The 27524-nt window shown below is 37.7% G+C and overlaps 1 protein-coding gene across 1 annotated transcript in view; it reads left to right on the top strand.

The window, feature by feature from the left end:
- zfpm1 (zinc finger protein, FOG family member 1) overlaps positions 1–27524 on the top strand; it is a 73749-nt gene that overhangs the window by 25726 nt on the left and 20499 nt on the right. Inside the window, exons 2-3 of the mRNA XM_053500337.1 lie at positions 12729–12872; positions 15881–16021. Of these exons, the coding sequence (XP_053356312.1) occupies positions 12729–12872; positions 15881–16021 (285 nt within the window). The remainder of the gene's footprint in view (positions 1–12728; positions 12873–15880; positions 16022–27524) is intronic.

Below are 27524 nucleotides of genomic sequence, written 5' to 3'. Positions count from 1 at the left end.
TTTTAAAGCGCAGGAAATCAGGCCGCAGTGTTAATTTTTTCATTAGCATAAAAACGTGAGATTTTTATATATACGCCTGTAATTGGACCTGGGAGCTTTTTTTTTGTTTATTAATTTTTATACCAGGTAATATTGGAAATTATTAGTTTGTGTATAATATATACTCTTATATATTTATTCATAAAATTGATTAAGTATGTAATCTAAGTAAGTATGTAAGGATGTAATTTTAGATTTAAAATAGTTTTTTTTAATGAATCGAGTATAACGTGGACAAACCCCACATTCAGTATAATTCAATTAGCTGACTAAAAACCATCGTGTGAAATCTTAACTATCGAAATCTGAATACATTTTTTTTTTTTTTTTTGGAAATGTCTTCTCACATATCAGAACTGATTTGACATTTGTTGGACGCGGGATATTAATTTCTCGATACTCGTTACTCCGTTAGACGCTGCTCCTGTAATGTATGAAGTTAGCAATGCAGTATAAAAGAATGCGTGTGAACGTTGCCTCGGGCTTATCCAAGGACATTTCATATCTGTCAAGTCGGCGGTTTGATAACAGATGCAACAATGTCTCTGAGAGCTCCTTCAGCGGTACACTGTGATATGAGAGGTGGCATGAAGTCTTGCTGCATTAGATGTCATGAATATATTTTGGGGAAGGGGTGGGGGATTTTAAGATTTTTTTTCTATCTTACCTAGTCTTTTCTTGAGGGAAAAGAAATCAGTAAAACAGAAATCCATGAATCTGAGTGGACTAATGAGGGAGCGAGCATCTGAAAAGGTTGTGACCTCTGTGTAACCCCACGCTGTTGGTTTAATGCGATGCTCATTAGGAGTCAGTTAGATGCAGCTGGTGGCAGCTGTTGTCCCGCCTTCTCTGTAGTCCAAATGCTAAATATGTCCAAAAAATTAATGATACTATTGCTCAGTTGAACTATAACTGACCAAAGTAACGTAAGTCCATAAATTAGCATGATCTACAAAATTCACAATTTTATAGATCATGCTAGTTCCCCTTGTCCTAACTGCACTAGTGTCAGTTTGTTTTAACTAAATATGTAGTTGTGGGTAGTTGAATCAGGCAGCCTGAGCTAAGACCCTGCTGTAGAAGCTAGGCATGCAGACAAGAGCCAGGCGATAAGCAGTCTGATAAATGATAGAAAATAGCAGCAGATTTCAACTTTCCCACCATCCCGAGATACACAGGGTGGGCAGGGGGGGGCGGCTGAATCAAATACTCATTTCATCTTTTGCTATCTGTCCCCCAACAAACTGCAAGGCCATTCAGACGGTATGGACGCAGATGTGCAAAGCTTTAACTCCTTTATCCTCACACAACACACAATCCACTCCCAAGCGAATGCACAACATAGCAATTCATATGTTAACAAGGTAATACACACACGCGCACACACACACACACACGTCAGCACTTATTCACAGGACTAATGACAGGTTTACATCATCCAGGCTGTGTTTTATACAGAGTTCCAATTTATAACATACATAACACATATGTACCTTAACATTCATGCAATTATCTAGGAAATAAGATCTGTACAGTTTGTGCACACCTAATCCTCAAGTTCCAGTTCGTGTTTGACAGGAGTGTAACTTGGTGTGGTCTACTGCTGTTGTAGCTCATCCACCTCAAAGTGTGAAATATTGTGCAATCTGAGATGCTTTTCGGTTTACCCCAGTTATAAAGAGTAATTAAGCTACTCTATCTTTCTTGGCAGCTCTGAACCAGCCTAGGCATGAAGTCATTTACCTCTCATGTCAACAGGGCATTTCCGCCATTACTGAAATTCATCTGAAAGCAGCTATGCCACTGAGATCACATTTTTTTCATTCTGACATTTTTTTTTCTCCAGTAGTGAATGGTGGCTAAAGCATATAATTCAAAGACAATATTTAAAGATATTTCCATTTTATATATATATATACACTCACCTAAAGGATTATTAGGAACACCATACTAATACAGTGTTTGACCCCCTTTCGCCTTCAGAACTGCCTTAATTCTACATGCCATTGATTCAACAAGGTGCTGAAAGGGTTCTTGAGAACTGTTGGCCCATATTAATAGGATAGCATCTTGCAGTTGATGGAGATTTGTGGGATGCACATCCAGGGCACGAAGCTCCCGTCCCACCACATCCCAAAGATGCTCTATTGGGTTGAGATCTGGTGACTGTGGGGCCCATTTTAGTACAGTGAACATTGTCATGTTCAAGAAACCAATTTGAAATGATTTGAGCTTTGTGACATGGTGCATTATCCTGTGTGTGTATGTATATGTATGTATGTATGTATGTGTGTGTGTATATACAGTGGTGTGAAAAACTATTTGCCCCCTTCCTGATTTCTTAGTCTTTTGCATGTTTGTCACACTTAAATGTTTCTGCTCATCAAAAACCGTTAACTATTAGTCAAAGATAACATAATTGAACACAAAATGCAGTTTTTAAATGAAGATTATGTTATTAAGGGAGAAAAAAAACTCCAAATCTACATGGCCCTGTGTGAAAAAGTAATTGCCCCCCCTTGTTAAAAAATAACTTAACTGTGGTTTATCACAGTTAAAAGTTCAATTTCTGTAGTCACCCCCAGGCCTGATTACTGCCACACCTGTTTCAATCAAAAAATCACTTAAATAGGAGCTACCTGACACAGAGAAGTAGACCAAAAGCACCTCAAAAGCTAGACATTATGCCAAGATCCAAAGAAATTCAGAAAAAAATGAGAACAAAAGTAATTGAGATCTATCAGGCTGGTAAAGGTTATAAAGCCATTTCCAAAGCCTTGGGACTCCAGCGAACCACAATGAGAGCCATCATCCACGAATGGCAAAAACATGGAACAGTGGAGAACCTTTCCAGGAGTGGCCGGCCGACCAAAATTACCCCAAGAGCGCAGAGACAACTCATCCGAGAGGCCACAAAAGACCCCAGGACAACAACTAAAGAACTGCAGGCCTCACTTGCCTCAATTAAGGTCAGTGTTCACGACTCCACCAAAAGAAAGAGACTGGGCAAAAACGGCCTGCATGGCAGATTTCCAAGGCGCAAACCACTTAAGCAAAAAGAACATCAAGGCTCGTCTCAATTTTGCTAAAAAACATCTCAATGATTGCCAAGACTTTTGGGAAAATACCTTGTGGACCGACGAGACAAAAGTTTAACTTTTTGGAAGGTGCGTGTCCCGTTACATCTGGCGTAAAAGTAACACAGCATTTCAGAAAAAGAACACCATACCAACAGTAAAATATGGGGGTGGTAGTGTGATGGTCTGGGGTTGTTTTGCTGCTTCAGGACCTGGATGGCTTGCTGTGATAGATGGAACCATGAATTCTACTGTCTACCAAAAAATCCTGAAGGAGAATGTCCGGCCATCTGTTCGTCAACTCAAGCTGAAGCGATCTTGGGTGCTGCAGCAGGACAATGACCCAAAACACACCAGCAAATCCACCTCTGAATGGCTGAAGAAAAACAAAATGAAGACTTTGGAGTGGCCTAGTCAAAGTCCTGACCTGAATCCTATTGAGATGTTGTGGCATGACCTTAAAAAGGCGGCGGTTCATGCTAGAAAACTCTCAAATAAAGCTGAATTACAACAATTCTGCAAAGATAAGTGGGCCAAAATTCCTCCAGAGCTCTGTAAAAGACTCGTTGCAAGTTATCGCAAACACTTGATTGCAGTTATTGCTGCTAAGGGTGGCCCAACCAGTTATTAGGTTCAGGGGGCAATTACTTTTTCACACAGGGCCATGTAAGTTTGGATTTTTTTTCTCCCTAAATAATAAAAACCATCATTTAAAAACTGCATTTTGTGTTTACTTGTGTTATCTTTGACTAATAGTTAAATGTGTTTGATGATCAGAAACATTTAAGTGTGACAAACATGCAAAAGAATAAGAAATCAGGAAGGGGGCAAATAGTTTTTCACACCACTGTATATATATATATATATATATATATATATATATATATATATATATATATATATATATATACATACATACATACATACATACATTTTCCCTCTTGTTTGTTTCAGTATCGTCGTATATCGTATATGCATACAGTATATGATGCTGAATGGCTTAAACAGACGTGAAGGAAAATAAGATTGCTGCTGATGTTGTCACATAAACACATATTGTTGCTGAGGTTGTCACCTAAAATATGTGTCTATGTGCCTTAGCAGCAGTGTTGGGGGACGTTACTTTTTAAAGTAATTAATTACATTACAAAATTACTGTCATTAAAAAGTAATCAGTTACATTACAGCGCTACTTTCTAATAAAAGTAACTAGTTCGAGTACTTTTCCATTGCAGAAAATGAAAATTTCTTTGTGATTCCTCATGCATGTTGTTTTAGTCATTTATAATTATTCTATCATCATCACTCAGCGAAGTTTGGCCCATAATCAGTTAACTACTAATACCCCTTTCTCACCTACATGGTTTCGCGGAGATTTACCGCAAGACTTGGTGCTGTGATTGTTTCCATCTTTCCGCGTGTCGGTCCTCGCATAGTCAAACCACATAGGTGAGATAGGGGTATAACAGCAGAAATAAATGGGGGGTAATCGAGGGCTGGGCTTGTAGGATGACGACACACACACACACACACACACACACACACACACACACACACACACACACACACACACACACACACACACACCAAAAAAAAAGATAAATTTTTGAAAATATAACTAAATAACCGAGTACTTAAATGGCGAACCTAACACGTTAGATTACTCCTTATATTAAAAAAGTAATCAAAGTACTCCATTGCATTACTTTGTACACCCAACACTGCTCAGCTCAGCAGCAACCTCATTTTCCCCTCTCGTCTGTTCCAGTCACTCAGCATTCAGCATCACCAGTATATTAATCACTGAAAACTGCACCTGTTTCTCTGTAGTTCATGCCTTAAGTTATTAAGGATATTTTTTTAATGCTTGAATGATTCATAGACGACTGTGTGGGTTATAACAAACAAAAGCGTTCCTCTAAAACAGGGACAGGAACTGGACTTAAAAATGAGAACCAAATATGTCCTTCAGGAAGTCTGGAGAACTATTCCTCAAGACAAAGTTAAAAAACAAGATATGCCGGTTCTTTGGAAGCAATGAGGGTCGAGTCAAGACTTTTACCTTAACATACATGGGTTGACATGTGAAACATTTTATTAATAATAAAAGTGAAAACCTAGAAGAGATATGAAGAACTTATCCTTAGTAGTTGGGGGGTCAGGAGAATTTTGAAGTGTTAGCTCTGAGGAGGTAAAATACACGAGATGAGAGGACTTGTATACTTTCTCATGCTGGAGAAGGAGAAATAACCATCCCAGCAGATGCACTGGAGTTAGTGGCCTGACCATGACTTCATGAGAATTTATGAGGTTGAATTGTGTACCATAATGCATCATTTGCCTGGGAAAATTTCTGGATTGTTTTAACAATTCACATAATTTCTCCATTTAAAATATAGCAGTAAATAGCATTTATTTCTTTTAAGGAAAGGTATGGATGCTAAGAGATTAGATTAAGTAGATTTTGCTGTACCATAGCTTTTTTTAGTTATTTTTTTCCCAAACCATCAAATCACCTTGGTTTTAATTAAAATTGCAATTTAAAGTTCATGATGAGCGTTCTCATCTGGAACATGTGCTAATTAATACCTGTGCATTAAATGGGAATACTAAATATATACTGATTATGTGCTTTACAGAATCAGTTACTGTTGATTTAAACTGTCGTTTCTAGAATCATCACATCACACAGCCAGATGAAGGAGCTCTGAAGCTTGAAATTAAACCTTGATCTGACTGATGGCCCCTCAGGACTTGCCCATCGTTGGTCCAGGGTTGAATATACTGAACACATTCTCTAAAGATGTAAAGAGAAAAATTAATTCTGGCCTCAGCATGCTTGCATGCCCATGCTGTAGAGCAATTCAATTAAATTCCATTCCATTTTTTTTTTAGCGCTTTTGAGAATGGTCATTGTTACAAAGCAGCTTTCATAGAATCCAAAAAAATATATATATGGAAATGTGTATGAAATGTGAGAAAATGGATGATGAATGATCAGACCTTGATGAGCAAGCTGAGGGTGATAATGGCAAGGAAAAACTTCCTGAGATGGCAATAGGTAAAAAACATTAAAAGGAACCAGGATCAGCAAGGAACCATCTTCATTTGGTTAATAACAGATAGCAGGAATTGTTTTGCATCGAATTGTCTGTTACTGTGCGTACCTGGGAGTTTAATATAACAGATGTGTTATACTTAATAACACATCTGTTTGTACAATAATAATTGTACAACTTAATATGAAGTCCAGTTCGTTATTGGAGGCTCAGGTAGAAAACTGTAGGAATTTCCATTCCTGAACTGTTGAGCAACAGCAGTCACATGTTCTTAAAGAGCTGCTATCTGCATGTGCCAAGGCCAGGACCATCTTCATGGTAAAGTGGTACTATCCCCAGTCACCACAACGCCAACACACCAGGAGGAGTCAGACAGGTCCAAAAATAGAGCATCAACTGGAAAACTGCTACCCTGACTTGTCCCAGTAATGTATTGTAGTTGTACTGTAGCAATTCTGATAAAGCTTTGAAAACAACTATTGGTAGTTTAGATAATTTTAGAATGTGACCAATCACATGCAAAATAAGCAAAGGCTTTTTACGTCTCCCAGTTTATTTACTGGTCTGATTATCGATTATTGACGTTTAAAGGTTGACATTGAAAATGATGCTTAAAGATGACTGGGGAAAAAAACAGCATAAGATTCTAATTCTAAATAGACTTGTCTCATTTGTTTAGAGACTGAGGTGTTACTCAGATGTAATTCCTGAAATCCTGTCTTTAGACTTGTTTCACCCAGGCTGAGCTCTCTGCTGGAGGAGGAGGAGGATGTGATGGATTACTGTGAGGAGTTCTGCTGATCTGTGTTTGTAGGGCTAGTTTTTCTTTCTCATGGCTGTGAGCAATACCTCTGTAAAGGACAATACATCTCACCAACGGGCCTGGCCAGCTTGTATCCATGTGGTATCACTACCTGCAATCTCACCTGCCCTCTGTGCACACAAAGAACAATTTCCAGATTTGGAGGCGGCATCAGATTTCTCCAATGCAAGTGAAAATATTATCTGTTTTTTCTTTTTTTTCTTTTCTCAGTCTGTCTCCCACCCCATCATCTTTTCTGGCTGGGCTGTTATCAGAAAGATGGCTCCTGCTCATTAAGGAGTTAATTTTCTCCCCCCTATCTCTGATTAGTATAGTGAACCTAAAGCACTGTGAATTCTTTAAATTTTCCTTCCCTGTTATCAAAAAGAAAAAAGGAGAATAGGGGATATTTAATCGTTTAAGTAGTCTTCCTGGGGAACTGGTGCTTTTCTTTTTTTTCCCCCCTTCCGCTCACATCCCTCCCCAGCAATGTAAAGAAATCCTGCCAAAGCTGGCCAGCTCAGTCATGTCGTTTTTTTTTTTTTTAAAGCATGGAAAAAAAACCCAACTTGATGAAATTCCACTATCAGCTCCGAACCAATATGCAAAATATCTCGCTGGAAATCAAATAGCTATTATGTTTTCATTTCCACGTTGGCGTATTTGCTTAATGAAGAGGAGACAGATCAGACCGGCAGAGAGAGTCTGCAGCAGCCGATAACCGCGAACGGCTTGCAGCTATCCGCAAAGAATGACGCTCCGAGTCAGAGAGAGAGAGAGAGAGAGAGAGAGAGAGAAAGAGACAGTGAGTGAGGGAAGGAGTAAAAGACTTAGAGATTGGAGTAGAAGAGAAAGACCGGAGCGTTCGTAAGCAAAATCAGCTAAAATGCATAGAGTTGAGGGCAGAAAAGGTTGAATAGATAGAGGCCACGAGTGATGAAGGAGTTGAAGGACGGATTTAAACCTGTCTAGCCTTTTTGCCGTGTCCTGGACCCAGGCTGCTGTTTGACATTCTGCTGTCCAATCACATACACCTTTTTTTTTTTATATCTGATCTAATGCCTCAGGCATATAAATACAGTCACAACTTGTCATATATATTAACCATTACGTAATTATCATAAGTGATGTCATGCAACACTTGTCTGTTTAAATGTGAGAAGTAAGCAGACTATAATTTTTAATTGGGTTTATTTCGCCTTATAACTAATAGCTTTATACTCCTGTAGTGTTTAAAACTTTATGCTTTTATGTAAAACAAAACTTAGTGGTCATAAAGTGACTTTTATCATAAAGTGACTTTTTAATATGTGTTTATATAAGTGTATTTATATAATGTTATATAAGTGTATTAGGGATGAGAATCACCAGGGACAAGCCGATATGATAATATCTGATACCTAGACGGCGATTTAATTCATTTTGCGATTTTGTAAATCTTTAATTTAATACTTAAAATTTTTTCAATTTAATATTTTATTTTTTGTTTTTCTTTTTTTTTCATCACAATAATGAATAATCTTTGCATGTAATTCTTTTCTATTCGTTTCAAGTGCGCTACATGGAGAATTATAGAGGAATTGTGATATTTGGCCACCTCGAAAGCAAACAAATGAATTACAACTCTGTTCTAAAAAGTTGATTCTGGAGTCGGTGTGGCGAAACATGAACGACTTACATTAGAGATGATGGCAAAACATCACCATTCCTCTGAAATCCTGCATGTAGCGCACGCTAAACTAGTCATACCTTGGCAGGAAGCACAACAATCCATGTATTAGGAGAGATTTATCTGCAAGGTTTATTCATCATTGTGACAGAATAAAAACAAAAACCTAAATATCAAATTAAAGATTTACAAAATCGCAATACGAATTAAACCGTCATCTAGGTATCGGACATTATCGTATAGGCATTCCTAATATTATCTACTTAATAAAATGGCTTGAAATTAAGCAGAAATCTTACTTAACGCTTTACTGGCTAGATGGCTTCTGATGTAGAATCTCTGTTGCTTCACCATAGAGTTATAATCGTTTCTAATGCGGATAAGCAGTAGTCTTTAGCCTTGATTTCAACCTGATATGGCACTTTCAGAATACACTGCCTTGTCTTGCCCTGTTCCAGTGTATTCTGTCAGTGCCATATCAGGTGAAATCAAGGCTAAAGTTTGTAGATTTGATGAAACAGCATGTCTATTTGCATTAACATTATTCTTATCAGTTTTGATCAAAGCCTCAGCATAAGCAGCACACTGTGTCTATGTATACAGTATATGCGTACATGTGAGTAGTTCTTCCCTTCTGCCTTGAGTCACAGATGAGCTAAAATGCACCAGTCCTGAGGCTCACAGCTTATCTGTAGCTCCAGTGACTCTACTGACACGTGGCATGGCAGGCTAGGTCTGTGTCCCACATCACCAGCAGCTCGTCTATCATTTCATGATGTTTGTTTTTTTCCCCCCTTAATCTTGCACACGGGCGTGATCAATACCTCCACTACACCTGCTTGTTTATTGCCTAATTTTTGTCTTTTAGTACAAAGATTGTTTAAATGAGTATGGTAGAAAAATTAACGAATCAATAAATTAAAAACTTACAATGACACCGATTCAGATCAGGCGGGTCACCCACTCTTTCTTAACAGCGCATCTCTGACAATTTTCTTTCCCCAGTTACCTGATGCACAAGGGCTTGTCAGCTTTTGGACCATTTTGTAATTGTGGTGATTAGTATGAGAGCGTGTGTATGTGTGAGAGAGTTTAATCAGTCTCTGGTTTGATGTGTTGTCTCAGTATTTAATCGCTGCTGTTAAGCACACAGGTTTGATGTGGACGAGGCTAGTTAATAAAGCGATATCTTCTCTGCCTTCATCAGCTAAGCCACTTTGTTCTGTTTGTTCGAGTGGCAGCTAGAACTCAAAGTCCTCTCTGGTTATGTGTACGAGCATGCCCGTTTGTAAGACTGCCTCTCATTATCTTTTTTACATTTTCACGTGAATTACATGTTCGGCATCACAGTGACATTATTAAATGTCCGAACTTTGAGCCGTGGCATAAATCCAATAAAAAGTGTGTACCATGAAATTTAATTCTCTAGTTATTTAGGACACATACAGCACAGCATGTATGAATTAGTGTGTGTGTACTGTGTGTGTGTATATATACAGTACTATGCAAAAGTCTTATGCACCATATTATATGCTGTACCAATTTTGTTATATATGTTTATCATGTCTGCATAATTATGTACAAAATTATTCAGTATTTCCATATATAACTTAAAAATAAATAAATAACATTACAGGAGAATATATGCATAGCTGTAAAGAAAGAAATAGAGTACAAGACAGACCAGTTTTCAGATGGAAACCTAATGTACGCTCCAGGGATTTGCATAAAAATAGAAAGAAGCGAGTGAAGTTACCAGAAGAACAAATTTTTTTCAGCAAGCTCAGTAAAACCTAACAACAACCTACTGTTTTACGTATAGTATTGTGCAAAAGTCTTGGGCACATAAAAAATATGGCATAAGCAAAAGAAAACATTTTTGCATAAAAGAAACCTTAATTAAAGAGCAATAAAAAGTAATAAAATAAAGTCAATATTTGGAGTGAAAACCCATTGCTTAAAATCAGGAGTTTTAGCCACAGATTTGTGCTGTTTTATAAGAAAACAGCAGTTGTCAAGCTAAGCTTGCTGGAGAATATATATATATATATATATATATATATATATATATATATATATGAGGGAAATTCCCCATGATGTGTAATAATTATTAGTTATAACAGGCTACGGGATGTTTTTGCTATACATTTACAGAACACACATTTTTTTCCCTTAAATTTGTTCTAATATCATAGGTCAAATATTTTTTATGGGCAAAGTCTCTAAAATACCCTACTTTGAAGGCTTCACAAACTTTCAAGCAAAACTAGATGACAGAATCAGTTTATCAGCAAAATAAATATTTTCCATGCACACATTTTCAATAAATCATTTATTACTTGCAATAACTACTGGTGCACATGGCCGTTTGGTGATGCAAGAGTATTAGTGTAATTTTCCCTTGAAAATGATAACAGCCCATGAATACCCCTGATGGAATTGCTTCGAGATGACTGAATATCACTTTTTGTCCCTTGGACCAATTCTCCTTGGTTTTAATTGACCACAAACAAATTACACTTGGTGGTGAATGCATGCAGTAATATCCTCTTGCCTGGCCTGCTGGAAGAGATATGGATTGGTTTGTTCATGAAAGGAAGAAAAGGAGGAGAGCAAAAACTTTCTGCACGATTTGATGTCTGAAAGCAGTGATGCAGCGATTTAACCAGAACATTAATGAAAAAGAAAATCATAATTCAAACTTACATTTAAACACAAAATATAATTGGACTTTTTTTTTTTTTTTTTTTTTTAAAACAGAGAAGCTCTTTTGTACAATTATGATTAAAGGAAAATTAATTGTATGAAAATGTCTTCGCAGATATAGAAAATTAGATTGACCAAGGCTCGGGCTGCGTTCTAAAAATATTGCATATGGGATCGATCTTTTTCCTTTCCTCCTTTCTCCCTTCATTATTAAGGTCCAAATCTAACTATGTTAATTTTATCTGAAATTACAGTGAACCATGCAGGCGTGGAAGTCGGAATTAGCCTAAAGATGTTTCATTTACAAAGACAGAAACACTTTGTCAGGGAGTGATTGTTTGGAAGCATTATCTCCACCACGTTTTAATTGCTTTGGAAGTGAAATTAACAGAATTAGAAAAATTGCCTTTGCCTTTTTCTACAAGGCGCTTTATTCACGGGTATTGTTGCGTGCTTTGTATAGATTATAGGCCTCTTTGTTTGAGGAGTGTAAATATATACGCCTCCAGTCACGGCTTTAGTTCTGAACAATCCCCTCTCCATTTGACACAGTGAAAATTAATTTACAAACACTTGTCAAAAATGGTCTTTTTCTTATACACGGAGTGTCCGCACAGCCCTTCATACACTAGGAATGTAGAGGAATGTTATATTTTTTTTTAGAATTTTTGCTCTTCACCGTCCAGATCTGGGCTGAAAAATGGATTACAATTCAGTCAGTGTACATACTTGAAGGTGTGATGTGATTTTGTGTTTAATGTAATAAAATGTTCCCTCTCTATTGCGGGAATGTGTTTTACTCCTAATTAGTCTAAAGTACATACATTGTAAGATACAATTCTATTTATTTTTTTATTAACTGCATTACATTTTTTTAATTGAGTAGGATTATCGAAACATTTAGAATTTGTATTATTAATTTGATTGCTATAGATGCTGTCAATTGAAGAAAAGTTATTATCATTATTGCCAACTTGACACTGAATTAATCATTTTTAAGTGTCTCTTATAACATTTACGTCCATTTAGCTGGTGTTCAGAAGCTCTGGGATTTCCATCCAATTAAACCTTTAAGGGAATTGGGGTTGGAATTTAATGAGGGTTTTCCTCCTATAATGAATCGCAGTATAAGCTTATATTTATAGCCACCCCTCAGAGCTCTATAATCATTAACGCTGGCTATTTGTATAACTTAAATCTCTCAGTGCACAGACTGACTCCCTGCCTTTTACATGATACACCTATATTAATGATTCAGTGGTAATTTTTATTGTCGGCTCTATGACGATTATCTATATTTCATGATATAATAGCTCCTTATACGCCGAGTGTGTTCATGTGCTGTGTACACTCATTCTCAATCTCTCTGTCTGTAGGCTCTATTGGGGATCTTGATGCTGGAGAAGACAATCCACCTGATGATGTCAGTCTCTCAGGGGAAGAGGCTGGAGCCTCGGACCAGGATGACTCGGCGGAGTGCGACGAGTCCAGTCCCTCCTTTGCGCCTCTTTATAATGAAGGTAAAAAGACCATTATCAAAACAAAAGATTTTGCCTTCATCACCTCAATTATTCTAAAATGATACTTTTTGCTTTGAAGTCTCAGCCTTCCATGTCCACATGGAGTGAGTTGTGGAGTGATGAAAAAAAAAAGTAACTGACGATAATTAGACCTGCCCTCTCGTCAGACTCATTAAACCTGCCCCTGTGGTATCTGTATGTCTGACTGGGATCGATTAAAGTTCGTAACCGATGGAGACCATTTTAATGAGAGGATTCACAGCAGTGCATTAGGAGCAGCTAGTCAGAATGTAACACTTTGGATAACTTTACATTGTTCTTTGTAGAAACGGTGTAGAAGAAGCATTTTGTTACCTGATGTGATAGCATATCTATGATCAGCTTTTTTTCCCCCTTGTTATGAGTGCTGCAGTCAGAAACCCTGTGTATCCTGCCTGTCCCTGTTCACTTCCCATTCTCCCTATTTTTGTTAGTCTTAATTCAGACAGTACATTCAGAGATAAAAAGTCGTTTTTCTTTTTTTAAACTGGAAAATTCCTGTTTTTGTGCAATTTTGTGGTACAAGTGATAAGAGCCTGTTTGTTGGCTGTTTCTGATAAAAGCATGGAAACTTTGTCAGGTGCTAATCAGCAGAAGATTAGAGATTATTCTCATGTGTGAGCGTATGTGTCTGTTTTTTGTTAAAAAAAAAAAAAAAAAAACATTTTTAGGAATATATGAGTAACACAGTCACCCTGAGCGGACACTGTGCGTTTACATGAGATGATTGTGATGGAGGGACATTTATATTTTAAAATTGGACTTTTCTATATGCTTAAATTGTGAAAGGAAAAAGAGAAAAAGGCCATGTGACCATATTCTGCATCTCTTTCTATATCTCACTCTATCTCTCTTTTTGAGCTCCTCTGTTGCCCGGTGCTGCTATTATCAGGCTTCTGTAAATCAGCCGTGTTTGACGAACCTGCTCTTTCAACCTGCGATCAATACCAGGTCTTTATCAGGCCAGCACTGGCTAATAAAGGCCAGCGCTCTTATCCACCATCTGGGAGAGAAAGACACAGGCGATAACCACTTGATAACCACCCTAGGAAAAAAAAAAACATTTAACCAGTCACAGGATACATAATGCTGTACAGTACACCATCTATTAACAGCATCACTATTATGATACCACATAGGGGATGTGCTGAATTTTGAAATGATGACGATGATGATGTTAATGGGTCTTTGTCCACATCAGCGCAGAGGTGGGAAAGCCAAAGCAATCATGTTGAGGTCAGTGTGAGGCTAAAGCATTCCTGGAATTGTAAATCTTTTAAGATGTTAAGCTCTGTCTGCAAACATTTCAGATATGTCAGTGTATAATGCAAATTACGACCTAATACCACTGCACTCTAAAAATAAAAGTTGTAGAAAAAGATAAGAGAATGTCTTAAAAAGGCTGTCTCTATTGCAAAGTTGGAACAATGCTCACAGCCATATTTTTATCCACCCGAAGAAGTAGTCGCGTCTCTGACGTGGGATATATTATACTGGTTTAGAGCCTCACCTACAAATGCCTTTGCCAAATTCATGAAAGTTTTTTTTACATAAACATTGATTGAAGCGAACAGCAACCCCCCCTAGACATAAATGAATTGTAGTATTTTTTTATTAATAGAAGTGTTTGCACACATGCACACTATACACACTTGTGTACTCCTTTGAGAAGAGCTTAACCCATGTTCTTGGACTATCTAAATTGTTTCAACTGTAACTAAACAGAGCAGATTTATGAGAAATGAGAGAGGATCGAGGCTGGGGAGTTGTACTGAATCTAGCTGGGTGACTTTGCCCTCCAGGTGTGACAGAGGAAGTTGCTCTTATCAGATGTATATATGTGGTTCAGTTTTTTTTTTTGTGTGTCTGTGTGTGTGTGTGTGTGTGTGTGTGTGTGTGTGTGTGTGTGTGTGTGTGTGTGTGTGTGTGTGTTGGAAAGAGCAGAACGGGGGGTTGAGGAGCAGGGCTGATGCCAGCGAAGGCCCCCCTTTTCCCGATACCTGCCGTCTCAGCTCTGATGATATGAGAGATAATATTGATAATATTAAATGCAATAACTGTGGCTCCAGCTCCACTATCCCAGCTGAGCACTGCAGGATAAAATCAATGTGCCATTCAATGTGATTTATAGCTGAAAATAATGGCACTGTTTAGGTTGGGAGGAGAGCAAGTCATAAGCATATGAGGCACAGGACATGTGTTTGTACATGTATTTGTGTATATAAAAGTGCTCTGAGTAAGCATGTCTTCTGGGTGAATGTGTGATTGTGTACGTGTGTGTGTGTGTGTGTGTGTGAGTGAGATTTATTTGACAATGCAGATCTAATCTGTCTCCTATTACATTAATAATAGCAGTCACGCAGATTGACGTTTATGGCTAGTATCGATCGGTGGCTATCACCGCTTTATCGCTGTGGGAATGCGAGGGTAAACACTGTCTTTGTGCATGCGGATAAGCTTGTTTTAGGGTGGGGTAGTTGGTGTGGTGTTGGGGGGGGCATGAGGAAGAAAAACAGAGTTAAAGAGAAAGATGGCCCTCTGTCAGTGCTCACGAAGTATCATTAGTTTCACAGTTGGTACAGTGATACTTCAGTGTGTGTGTGGGATAGACACAAAGAATGACAGAGAATTCTATCAGAAAGGTGATCGTCTTGATCAGAGGAGCTTACTAATCACTTCCATCAAGGACTAAGAGATGGGCACTGATGACAAGGATTTGCTTTAATGAAAGGGAGACCAACATTACCTTTAAGGCTTTCTTCACTTGGCGAATCAAAAGGAGCCGAGTGTGCGGGGAGGCATCGGGTTACTGGTGTATGAGGACTTTTATTTAAACTGTCTTTGATCATTAGACAGGAGCCGGCACACCCGTAAAAGCACCTCTGTGCAGTCCAACATGCCCTTAGAATAAAGTCATTTTAAAATGGTTGTAAACCATGTGGTTTTTTTTTTTGGTTTTTTTTAAACAGAGCCCAGAACACACGAGTCTCCAGACACGCCAGACATCGATGAGGAGGATGAGAAAGGCTGGAAAGCCAGCGATGAGGAAGACCAGCAGATGGAAGAGGAGGAGGCGGAGGAGGAAGTGGAGCCAAAGTGGAATGGGCCAGGTTAGTGTCGCCACTCGTTAGCTTAGACCAGTCTGTCTTTTATTGCCATCTGAATGATGTATGAGTCACAGTCTGCAGTTTCTTATGTACAGAAGTCATTGCGTACAGTCTCCTGAATGTCCTGATGTCATAGGTGGAGTTGTCATAAAGTAATAACTTTTTTTCAGAATAACAGTAGTTGACCTGTCAGGTTTTTAGCACAACTTATTATCGATGATGAGAAGCTGTAGTAGAAATAAAATAGCTCAGATCAGTCACCTTTGAACTTAGAAAATCTAGACAGGTGAACTTGACAGGTGACTAGACAGGGTGGGGAGAAAAAAAAGTCAGTTTCTCTTGCGTCACCTGACTTTATACTGCCTCCCCAACTCTAACACAAACTGGTCAATACTTAAAGTACTGTAGCGTATTCTGGCCAAGTCATACCATTTGCATGGGGATTTTTATAGCATTTATTAGCTGGCTAATAAAATATAATAAATCAAAACCACATAAAAATAAGATTCTTTTTTCTTTCGTCCTTTTTTTTTTAATTTTAACCTAGGCTAATACATGTTCATGGATTAAAGATCTCCATCACCACGATGGACTTCTGCCATATCAGTCATGTAGTGGCTCTATTTGAGATTTTCACATAATGTGTGGAACATTTTTTTTCTGCTGAATTTTAAAACCTGTATTTCTTCAGTAGGTTTTTAGGTTTAGTAGAGAAGCTCAATCAGAGGTTCAGATAATGCTGATATGGTTCCAGTGTTTGAAGGATGCTCTAAATGTAATGCAGTAACACAGTAATGCAGAGCCTAAATGTATATAAATAATGGTTCTTTTGGTTTTCTAGTCTTTTCTAGAAATCATCTGCATGCCCAAAAAGCAAAAAGACAGAAAGAACATGTCATCAAAGATATGTTGGAGGCTGGGTTGAATTGTCTAATCTTTTGTATGTACTCAGTTAGCACAACCCCCTACTTTGTAGCCGCGCGCTATACTGTATAAAACCGATCTGCCATGCCTGTTAATGGGACGTCCATAGCATCGTACCTGACCAGATAATATTTAGGTTCAATTCACTGAATCACTTTCATCACACCAGTTTAAATTAACATGGTGCTATGGTTGTATATTTTTTTAACATAAAATGTGGAGGAAAAGAAACATATAGTGTAAATCTGTAAGTGTGCCCATATGAGAAACAAAAAAAGCAGACATATTTAATAAAGGGGCAAGCGAGTGCATCAGCACAATTTGGCAGCGTGTGTGTGCAGGTGTCAGCTGTTTGCATACTACAAAAAGGAATGGTCCTAGTGGACCTCCTCCTTTCCTACTATAGGTTCAGTTATAAAGATATTTTGTAGACGAAATCCTAAAATAATAAAAACCTTACCCAGTGCTTAGAATGATAACTGTTTAGTCTTAAGTCCAGTGTTTATAAAATCAGCAGGAGGGATGTTCAAGTCAAATCAGGACTTTTTGTTTGTGCAGAATATCAGAACATAGTCAAGAGAGTAAAATCTTGTTTTACTTCTCTACATAATGCCCTACTACACTAATGCACTTATCCCAGTGTGTCACTAGTGTACACCGGAGGCATGATCGAACACTGGCCTCCCAGGAACTCCTTTAATGGCCTAAAAAGGTAGAAATGGCTTAGAGTGAGGTCAGAACTTTAAAGGGGATGTGGCAATAACTTCCAGCTGAGTTCCTGTAATATGCAGCTGGTGTGGTGGGCAGTATGAGGTCGTGCAATGTCCTGCAAAAACAGATCTCCTTTTGGTTATTAAACCCCTTCCTCATGGGAATGGCTGCAGTCACCTCGTCATTTGCAGTTGTCTGGTCTCCTTTAAAACTTTAGAATCATAGAAATGTTTTACCGCGGCTAAGATCATACAGGTCTCATCACTGTACTGTGCTCAAAGTATTCTTTAAATATCAATCTGCTTTATGCCTTCATTTAAAGATACATTTCATCACAGCCCAGTTTGCCTGAAAGGCCCGTCATACATGTATATTAAATAGAAGGTTTTAAGGTATTAAATCAAACTCATTATTCATTAGGCATGTCATAAAAACTGTATGTTCATACACACAGTAATTTACTACTGTTACAGCCCGAGTATAGTGATTTTTAACATTAGGCATTCAAGATATATATTCTTTTTTTTCCCCCCAACCTAAATTATATACAGTACACCTTCCTCAGAAGCCTCCGATAAGGTTGTATGTGGTCAGCACTAAAAACACAGAGATTGCCACATGCTGTGTCCTTGATCAAACTTATGCAGTTATAATAACTGAGTATTTAATTACATTAGCAAGTGGTTAATTAGGTCCTGAAATATTTTAGATTATTTTTATTGCAGAATACAAAACAGTTTTTTTTTTTTTTTTTTTATTCTTTGTATTGAGGATGTTTAGATTATCATAAAATTGAATTGAGTGTTACAGTAATTGGAACAATTGCTGTGTGGTTGTTACTTGATGGCCATGCTGGTGATTGGAGTGTGATAGTTTTTTTTTTTTTTTTTCGCATTCTTCTTCACAAACTAACTGCCGAGAGAGAGAGAGTGGAAGAGGGAGAGAAGGGGAGAAGAAGAGAGATAGCCCTTCTATCAGTACTAGAGCAGACGCTGCCTTTATCAGGAGCACGATTGGCAAAAGGGAAACTTTGACCGGTCTGAATTTTTCTCTTATCGTCACAACACCCCCACAACACCAGTCTCTCCATCACTACAAACACCCCCCCCCCCCCTTCACATGCAAGCTCGCACTCCTTCCTTCTTGTCTTTTTTCTGCTTCCTTGAATGTCAGGAGCCAAGTGGCTGCAGGAGTCACGCTCACTCATATGTTGGTTTGTTCTCTATCACACTTTTTCTAACAAACCACAGAGAGTGGAACAGATAGGAATGTGGAATTTTATCAAATTGCATTAGCACATGTAGATGCAGTCTGGGTTTGAGGGATGTGTAAAAGAAGACCCAGACCCGTGCCATGATTTCATTAAATTTGAACTCGAAGGCCAAGAAATTGAGGCCACTGCTTCATCCTCTCAAACCATTTTAATTAGAATTATGCTAATTAAAATACTTGGTTGTTTACATTTTATATTTCAAATGTCTTCTGTGGCTCGTCAATATAAATATCAAGTAATTAATAAAGTCCGTCAGTTAACTTCAGTTACTGTCTTGTTATGGTCAGGGTAGTGTTGTATCCGGAGTCTGTCCCAGGAACACTGGGTGTGAAGCAGAAATATACCCTGGATGGGGCAAACTTGCACATACACCTTCACACATTTATTTAACTGAGGGCACTTTCGAAGTGTTTTTGAAGGTGGAATTGAACTTGGAATCACCAACAGACACACGAAGACAAAAATAATGATGGTAATTAGAAAACATAGTAGTCTGTGGTTTATTAACCCTGTGGCTACTCGTCAATTTAGCCTCATCTGGGTGAATTTCCAATCTGAAATCAGGAACCTTGGGCTTATGAGCCAACAGAAAACTAGTGGACATGACTGTGTTCAAAGACTGAATGAGCTGCTGATTATTAAGTAGCGGTCACACCTGAGTTTCACCTCGCTATTTTTTTTATGGCTGCTTGGTAGCACAGTATGTTAGGAAAATTCATGCTGCTGATGGGTGCAACTTTATGGTACACTGGCATCCGTTAATCTGCACTCTGCAGAAATAGGTCTGGGTGGATCTCAGTATGACAACACAAATGTAAATGGGATAACAGCATATTAGAAGGTAGATTGTGCTGTTTTATGTGTTTTTTGTTTAAAAAAAAAAGCAGGTATTTTTTAGTAGCAACAAATGATTTAGTATTAAAGGTGCAGGGTAGGATCCATCACTATTTGTTCCTGTTTTTGAGTACAGGTTTTTGGATTTGTTTGATATTCTCCTCTCACTTACTGTATTACTATATATTGCTGTATAAAAGTTGTACTTTGCTTTTTCAGATTTAGCCAGAGTAATACAGCTTTTCTTGTAAACATTGTAAAGCAATGTCACTGTAAGGCTATATTGCTAATAAACAGTTCTGTAAAAACAGTTAAAAGTCATGTCATTTCTGTTAGGTTCGGTCATTAAAGTCCCCATTAAATGGCTTTAGAGCCATGATTTGATTCTGATCAAGCAGGAAGTCGAAGTGAATCTGTCATGATGTTCCAGTAACACTTAAGTTTATGCCCCACCCGTTATGCCTGCTTAGCAAACTACTGTAGCTAAATATGAAATGCAGTGACATATGGACAAATGGAGGATTTTTCACCCTTGTCCTTACTGATGCCTGTCTTCTATAAATGATAATTAGGTGCCATGTGTTGCTGGAGTTATGCTTTATACATTTAAGTTGAGGTTAACTGTTAGCGGAGTTGATGGTGATGGGGAACTGCAGGGTCATCACCTGGAGACTGAGATCTGATGTTATCTGATAGAGAGGTGCTGTAAGTATATAAAAAAAGTTTTCTGCCACTTTGAGGTAGTGAGACATTTTGGCAATAAAAAAACCCCAAAATAAAACTTGTGTGAAGGAATAAACGTAGAGCCGAAAAAAAAATGCATAGATGAACCATATTTGCTAAAACCCTGCTACCAGCGATACCACCTAAAAGCCATTTAAGTGCACTAGTACTAGTCTTGTGCATGAACACAAGACTAGTACAGAATAAATCAACAATAGAACATTAACTATAGCTTAAAAAGTAAGTAAATAAATAAATAAATTTTAATAGTATTATATTCATTGATGATGTGCTAGACAGTAACAAGTAAATAAAGGCTTCATTCATCTCCTAACATATTTAGAGGTATATTAATATAATTTAACATATTAAATTTAAAATAGAACATAAACCACAATTAGCTTAAATTATAGTTTAATGTTTAACTGTACTCTAACGTTACCCTAAAGGACTATCTTTAGAGGACTGGTGAGTTAGGGTGCTTCTGTAAACCTCTTTTCCTATCTGGAGTCAAGATAAGGGAAAATATCCAGAAATGGTTATTCTGTAATAGTTATTGTCCTTGAATGAGATCTTAACTGCAGGTGTCATAGTTACTAAAAAGATAAGATAGGATCTTACAGTTAGGACATTTCTCTAATATAGCCCCGAGGTATTAATGATCAACATCTATTTTTATGTTGAACAGGTTATCCATATTTTTTTAATATTTGATCCCTGTTCATGCAATAATGCCTTTAACGAAAATATTGTACACTATACAATGTGTTATTGTATTACAGTATGCGCAAGGAGCAAACATTGTGGTGTCATCAGTTATCCAGTTTTAAAAAGGCGAAATCAAGAGTGCTGGTGATGGTTTATGAGTTTGGTTAACTGCTGCCGTATCTTTGTAGTAATGCCATTTATTGGGTGGAGTCGTATGAAATGGAATGATAGGTGGTGGTTAGGCTCAAGTGTCACAATTTGATAGGGCGGAGCGGCGTTTTTAATCTATAACGTGTCCTGCTGCATGATATGCAAAATAAATTATGAAGAAAATATTATCTTCGGAATGACCTTGCTGGCTGGAGGGTTTGATATTTTCCTCTGTACTTAAAATTCTTGATATGCAAATGACCATTGAAGTAATCCCTTCTAGCTGCCTGCCTGTCACTCTGCTCTTCTGCGCTTTTTCTCTCTCTCTCTCTCTCTAAATGTCTGTCTTTCTAACTGTCTGTCTACACTATGCTACACACACATATGTGTACGTATATGCTCACACACACACACACTTTCTTATCCACCCAGTAATTTAAATTACAGCATAAACCATGATAATGGGAGCTATAATAATAATTATTCGTATTTACCCAGTGCGGGTGTTGATCATATTTAATTCTAGCAGATCAAGGGAAGCTGGGTGTGCGCATTATCAATGGCATTTAAACGCTGATAAATTATTTGGCCGAGTTGGCATTAACGAGTGGTCTGGAGGCGGCCTGATAGGTGCCGAGGTGCAGTCCAGGTTTTCCACTGTCAGCAGACACGCCGGCAAATCTGCATAGGCTTCCTGAAGAGTCCTGAGCTCTGGCAAATTGAAAACATATCAGGAGCGTGCAGGGCGACAAGGAGGGGAGGGAAGAGAAGAGGGGGAGCAAGAAGAGAAGGGGAAAAAGAGTGATCTGAGAATCGGAAATTATTAAACCAAATTTTGCCTTATGTAATGGCTTGTGTAATGTCTTTTTTTCCTCTCACTTTTAATGTAGTAAAAGCATAAATATTTTAAAGATGAGTTAGCAAAAAAAAGAATTATAGGTTTTATACGGGAGCAGTAAATAATTAGCAATTTATTTGTGATTAGTTTTTATGCTAATAAGCAAGTAAACTGAAAAATATCTGTTTCTGTCAATCGTTAATCATTTTCCCTTTAATTTAGACCATGAGTAGGAATGACATGCCAGCAAGTGTTTAATGAACATATTCGGATCGTTCTCAGAGAGACAAAAGGGAAAGTAGTGTGTAGCCTTTATCTCACTCAGTCTAAAACACTTGACTGAGAAAGCAGAATGCGCTGGAGTGTCATTTTAGTCTTCCTCCTGTCTCTATTGTTTCTCAGTTGAAATGCTGCGCTTCAGATCTCTACACCGCACCGTGCAAATACAATGTCCAATCCCGCTCCACATTTCAAAGCCAAATCACACACCTCCTACATCAGCTTATTTCAGTCTGCCATCATTTCACAAGAACACAAGGACATGAGTGGAAAAGAGCTTTTCCTTGTGTTTGCAGCTGTTTGACTCTCTATGGAGCTGCAATTTTTTTTTTTTTTTTACAATACTATTGTTCATGGAAGAAACCCGAACAATAGCAGCCGTGCCTTTTCGTGAATAAGACATAATTATCCTTAGCTCTTTGTCCTCATTTGACCTTACTGTGGAAGGCTTGATCACTATAGGCTGATCAATATTAAAGACTCAAGCACTGTTCAACAACTCTTTGAATAAAAAAAAAAAAGGTATTTGTACAAATTCTGTAGTGAACTTTTACACTGGAAATGTGATTATGGGTATTAGTTTTCTATTTAAAAAAGAGGCCGGTATTATTAGAAAGTAAAGGAATAATTTTATCACAATCTTTTGTGAAAAGCTGTGTGGTATGATTGAGATCGTTTGAGGTGGGTGGGGGAAAAAAAGAATAAAAAAAAAAAACGAGTGCATATGAGTTCACTGTATTTTTTCCTTCATGTTGTTGCTTTTTAATGGTTGTGTGGGTGGGAATGTGTCTTGGTAATAAAAAAAAAATATATATATATATATCTCTAAAAGAAGAGAACCAGTGTTCCATAGAGGCCTATGGGAAGTTTTATGATTTTCAGTTAGTTGTCAGGTTTATCATCTCTTTCTCTTCAATCTGTCTTTATTTCTTCCTGAGAGGTGGCTGTGGTTGTGCAGTGGTATGATGGGCTCAGACGGAGCTGTTATCTGGGCTTGAACAGAGGCGGCTCAACGTCAGACCGTTAACCCCCGTCCCTTTTTCCCTGCTTCTCCTGTGAACAAGCACGCCACACACCACACCACACCGCACCGCACCAAACCACACATACCGTCCCTACCCCAAAACCTGGCATCATTGCTGTCTCACCCCACAGCTCAGGTCAATCTGTAATCTCTCTCTCTCTCTCTCTCTCTCTCTCTCTCTCTCTCTCTTTCTGTGCATGTTTTGATCTTTTCTTTTCCTCTTTACCTATTTGAAAAAAGCACTTTAGTCTTGGAAACACTATTTAGTAGTGATTAAACTTTAATGTACTGTTATGCTATTAAAAGTGTTTACTTAAATGAGCTTGAATAGAAATGTCTATATGAGAAATTTGCCCGAATAAACTGAATGAGAAACATTTTTTATGCAATTGGTATTTTAAATTTAAAGCCCCTTAATTATTTTTTTTTCATAAAAAATATATATAATTAATAAATAAATATATATATATTTTTTCAATTTAGTTTTTATGCTGGTCTGTGTACTGTATCTGTACTACATTGTACACTACCTGAACTACCCTTCAGTTATAATTGAATATTAAATTAGTTATGAGTCTGTAAGCCAGTGTTGTGTTGTAGTGGATAGCACATATCTCCAGTGTCGAGGGTTCAAGTCCTGATTTCGGGTCTGTGTATAGAGTTTGCATGTTGTCCCTTTGCTTGGAGGGTTTCTCTAGGTTCACCGGTTTTCCCCCACAATCCAAAGATATGCAGATTAGGATAATTGGTGATTCCAAATTGCCCATAGTGTGTGTGTGCTTGTTGCCTGTGATGGATTGTAAACCTGTCCAGGTGCCCGAAGTCCCAGAACATATGCTCCTGCGTGACCCTGTACAGGATAAGCAGTATACTGTAGAAGATGAATGAGTGAGATGTATTGTAGTGACTATAGACATCACGCACTATCATGTGTTAACCATTCGACTTGGGTGATTGATCATTCATTATGTCCATCTAATTTCAGTCGGCTTTGGAAAGTTTAGAATGCTTAAAGTTGCCATGAATTAGTTTCCTCTGCAAATTGAAAAAAGCCGGCCAAAAGAACCCCAAAAAAAACACACAAGAATGTCTGTCCACTGCTAACAAGCTACTGTTAGAACCCAGTGTAAACTAAAGATCAGGGTTTAAAACAAAAAAACTGACTATATGGTTTCAAATGAATTGTTAGGGTTCTTTGGTTATCTCTTGCGGTAGAAAAGTAGAAAGAAAGGGCGTAGAGTGTCTTATTTATCCAATAAAACCTTACATGAACTAAGTGCAAGCACATAACTGGCATTTCATCATACTGTACATCTGTATGTTTATGTAGTAAAAATGTCTTTGCTATTTTTGATTCAAGCATTGCACTGATACTAAGGGTGCTATAAGACTGATTTTGACATTTTTCCACAATTTGGTGGTAAAATAGTTAAAGTAAATCATTATTTACTGTTTTTGGCATCTGTTCCACACACACCTGCATTGTAGTGTAAGCGCGGTTGGTTGTGGGATGAAAGTGGTTGAAAGTAAAGTGTAACGACAGTTTAATATATGTCACAGGAAACGCCTTGAGAGTTTGGTGTGAGTTGATTTGTGAGTTTTAGAAGCTTGCCTTGTGTGAACGATGTCCCCGTCTACAGTACATACATCGTTCACACAATGATTGAAAAGTTAGGAAACATGCCCTTATCCCCTTACTCTTATCCCCAGCTCCTGCTCCGTGTGTGACACTGGTGTCGTGCTGATGATTGAGAGGTGTGGTGTGTAATCTAGAGCAGCGTTTATCACACCGCCTGCACCATGTGACCTGGATACTGCTACTTCGATCGCCATCCTATCAGATGCCTGAGCCTTTCTGCCACTTCCTGTCCTTTCTTGCTCCAGAGTCAAACTTTAAAATGTAGTTTGGCTTTGCTCCTTGAAGCCTTCTATCTCTCCTCCACCAACTTCCCATTCTGCTGTGTGTGTGTTTGTGTGTGGGTGTGTGCGTGCACGCTCAAGAGACACAGCAATCAGTCTTAGTATGTATCTGGCAAGCACGAGAATGTGGTCAAGAGGAGTTGGGATATATGCATAGTGAATGTGCAGCGTGTAAGGCTAACAGTCCATTATTGTGTGATATTTAAGCAGATTAATGATCCATGGTTAATAGAAAGTAGACAAGCTGAATATATGGAAATGCAGAAAAGGATTGGAATCCCATTAAACACCTTTGGGATGAACTGGAATATTTATTGCGTCCCACGCTTCATCATCTGATCTCATCAGTGCTCTTGTGCGGGAATGAGCACAAATCCCCAGAGTCAAACTTTAAAATGTAGTGAAAGAGTGAAAGCTGTTTTATGAGTATGAGAAGGTGATTTTACTTTATAGTTAAACAAGCATCAGTGATGTTTTTTAAAAAAAAAAGGGGTTAAGAGTTTTTTTTTTTTTTTTTAAGCGAGAAACTTTCAATTTGTGAAACATATTGAAATTAAAAATATTAAAATTGGAAACATATTGTGTGCTGAGTACACACACTTTAACACACTTTGAATTTGGTGTTCTGGATACATAGCATCATTACTTGTATTCCATTACAATCTTGATTATTAACAGAATCAGGTTAATAACGATGGTGTCTGCAACGTGACATGAAATAGAATTATGGGTGTATTTCTCCTTAAATATTTCTTCTCATTTTCCAAGGATGTGACACCACTTAAAGTTTGACATAGAGTCTCGAGTTTAATGCAGCGCGCATTTATCTTCCAAAAAATACCCTATAGCAGTAACCAAGTCACTACCCACTGAAGACGTGATGCTTTTAAAAGCACTCTAAAAGGACAACGCGAAAAATAGTAAACCGTGTTTTGTTCCTATTGTTCCATGCTGTCCTTCTTTGTCAGCCACTTCTGCAGATTACTCATCTAAAACCATTTTTAATTAGTGACAGTGTTGTATCTGTATTTTTCTGTTAATTATAAAAATCAAGAGCTGTAGCGTAGACACGGAGTGATACTTTTTCCTTTTTTTCCTCTATAAAATCTAAATTCACTTGACACTATCATTTAAACGACCTATTTAAAGCCAAGAGTCGCTAAAGTAGACATGAAATAATTATTGAATTAATTATCAAAGTCACATACCGTACAATTAATTTAGTGCTTTTGCCGGAGTCTTTTTTTCCCCTCCTGCCTATGCACCGAGAATGTCAAGAAACATTTTCTAATTAATTTATGTGTGATAATCAGGAGGAGTTACTGGAAGGTCTCTACTTTCAATTTATGAGAGGGTAACAGTGGTAGAGGACAGAGAAAGCAAGACTTAACGCAGGCACACACACACACACACACGCAGGCAAGTCTTACACATATATGTAGGTTAGCAGTTAGACCTAAATAATTAAAAGCATGTGAAATTCCACACTCGTTCTTTTCTGAAGCATGTTTAACCTGTCAGTTAATTAATTAATTTTTTATTTTATTTTTTACAATGAGACAGACACATTCAGCGAAAAAGAATAGCACAACCTAATGACCATGCATAAATTAAGACAACATGCATAACAGTGATAGACTTCAAGTCTATGCTGAGAGAAAATGTATTTCTGGCTTCATTATTCAGAGCTGCATTGTTTTTCAAGAGTCTGTACAGTATGTCTCAGTTTCAGTCTGAAAGGAAAAAGATCCCGTAGTATCCAAATTCTGTCCGAGGACATTTCTTTTGTTAACAAACACCACACACTTTGCAGGAAATCAATAATGATTAGTGATGTGAAATGTAAGAAATGTTTAAAATGGATCACAGAGCAGAGTTAATATATTAGCGTGTTATTTAATTTATAAAAAGGCCAGTATGTATCTACTACATAAATAGCATCTTCAGTATGACCAAGAGATTAACCATTAAATAAAAAAAGGCAAAAATAATGAACATAATGTATAAAAGTATTATTATTATTTTCTTGTGTGTATAAGAAAGCCAAAGCACACCAATCACGTTTCTAAGTGGCGACCATCATAATAAGAAATTTTTATTTATAAAAAAGTTCTAAAGCTCT

Source organism: Clarias gariepinus, chromosome 7 (genome assembly GCF_024256425.1).
Source record: "Clarias gariepinus isolate MV-2021 ecotype Netherlands chromosome 7, CGAR_prim_01v2, whole genome shotgun sequence".
Classification (NCBI taxonomy): domain Eukaryota; kingdom Metazoa; phylum Chordata; class Actinopteri; order Siluriformes; family Clariidae; genus Clarias; species Clarias gariepinus.
The sequence above is the reverse complement of the archived record's forward strand: the minus strand, read 5'-3'. Positions and strand labels throughout refer to the sequence as shown.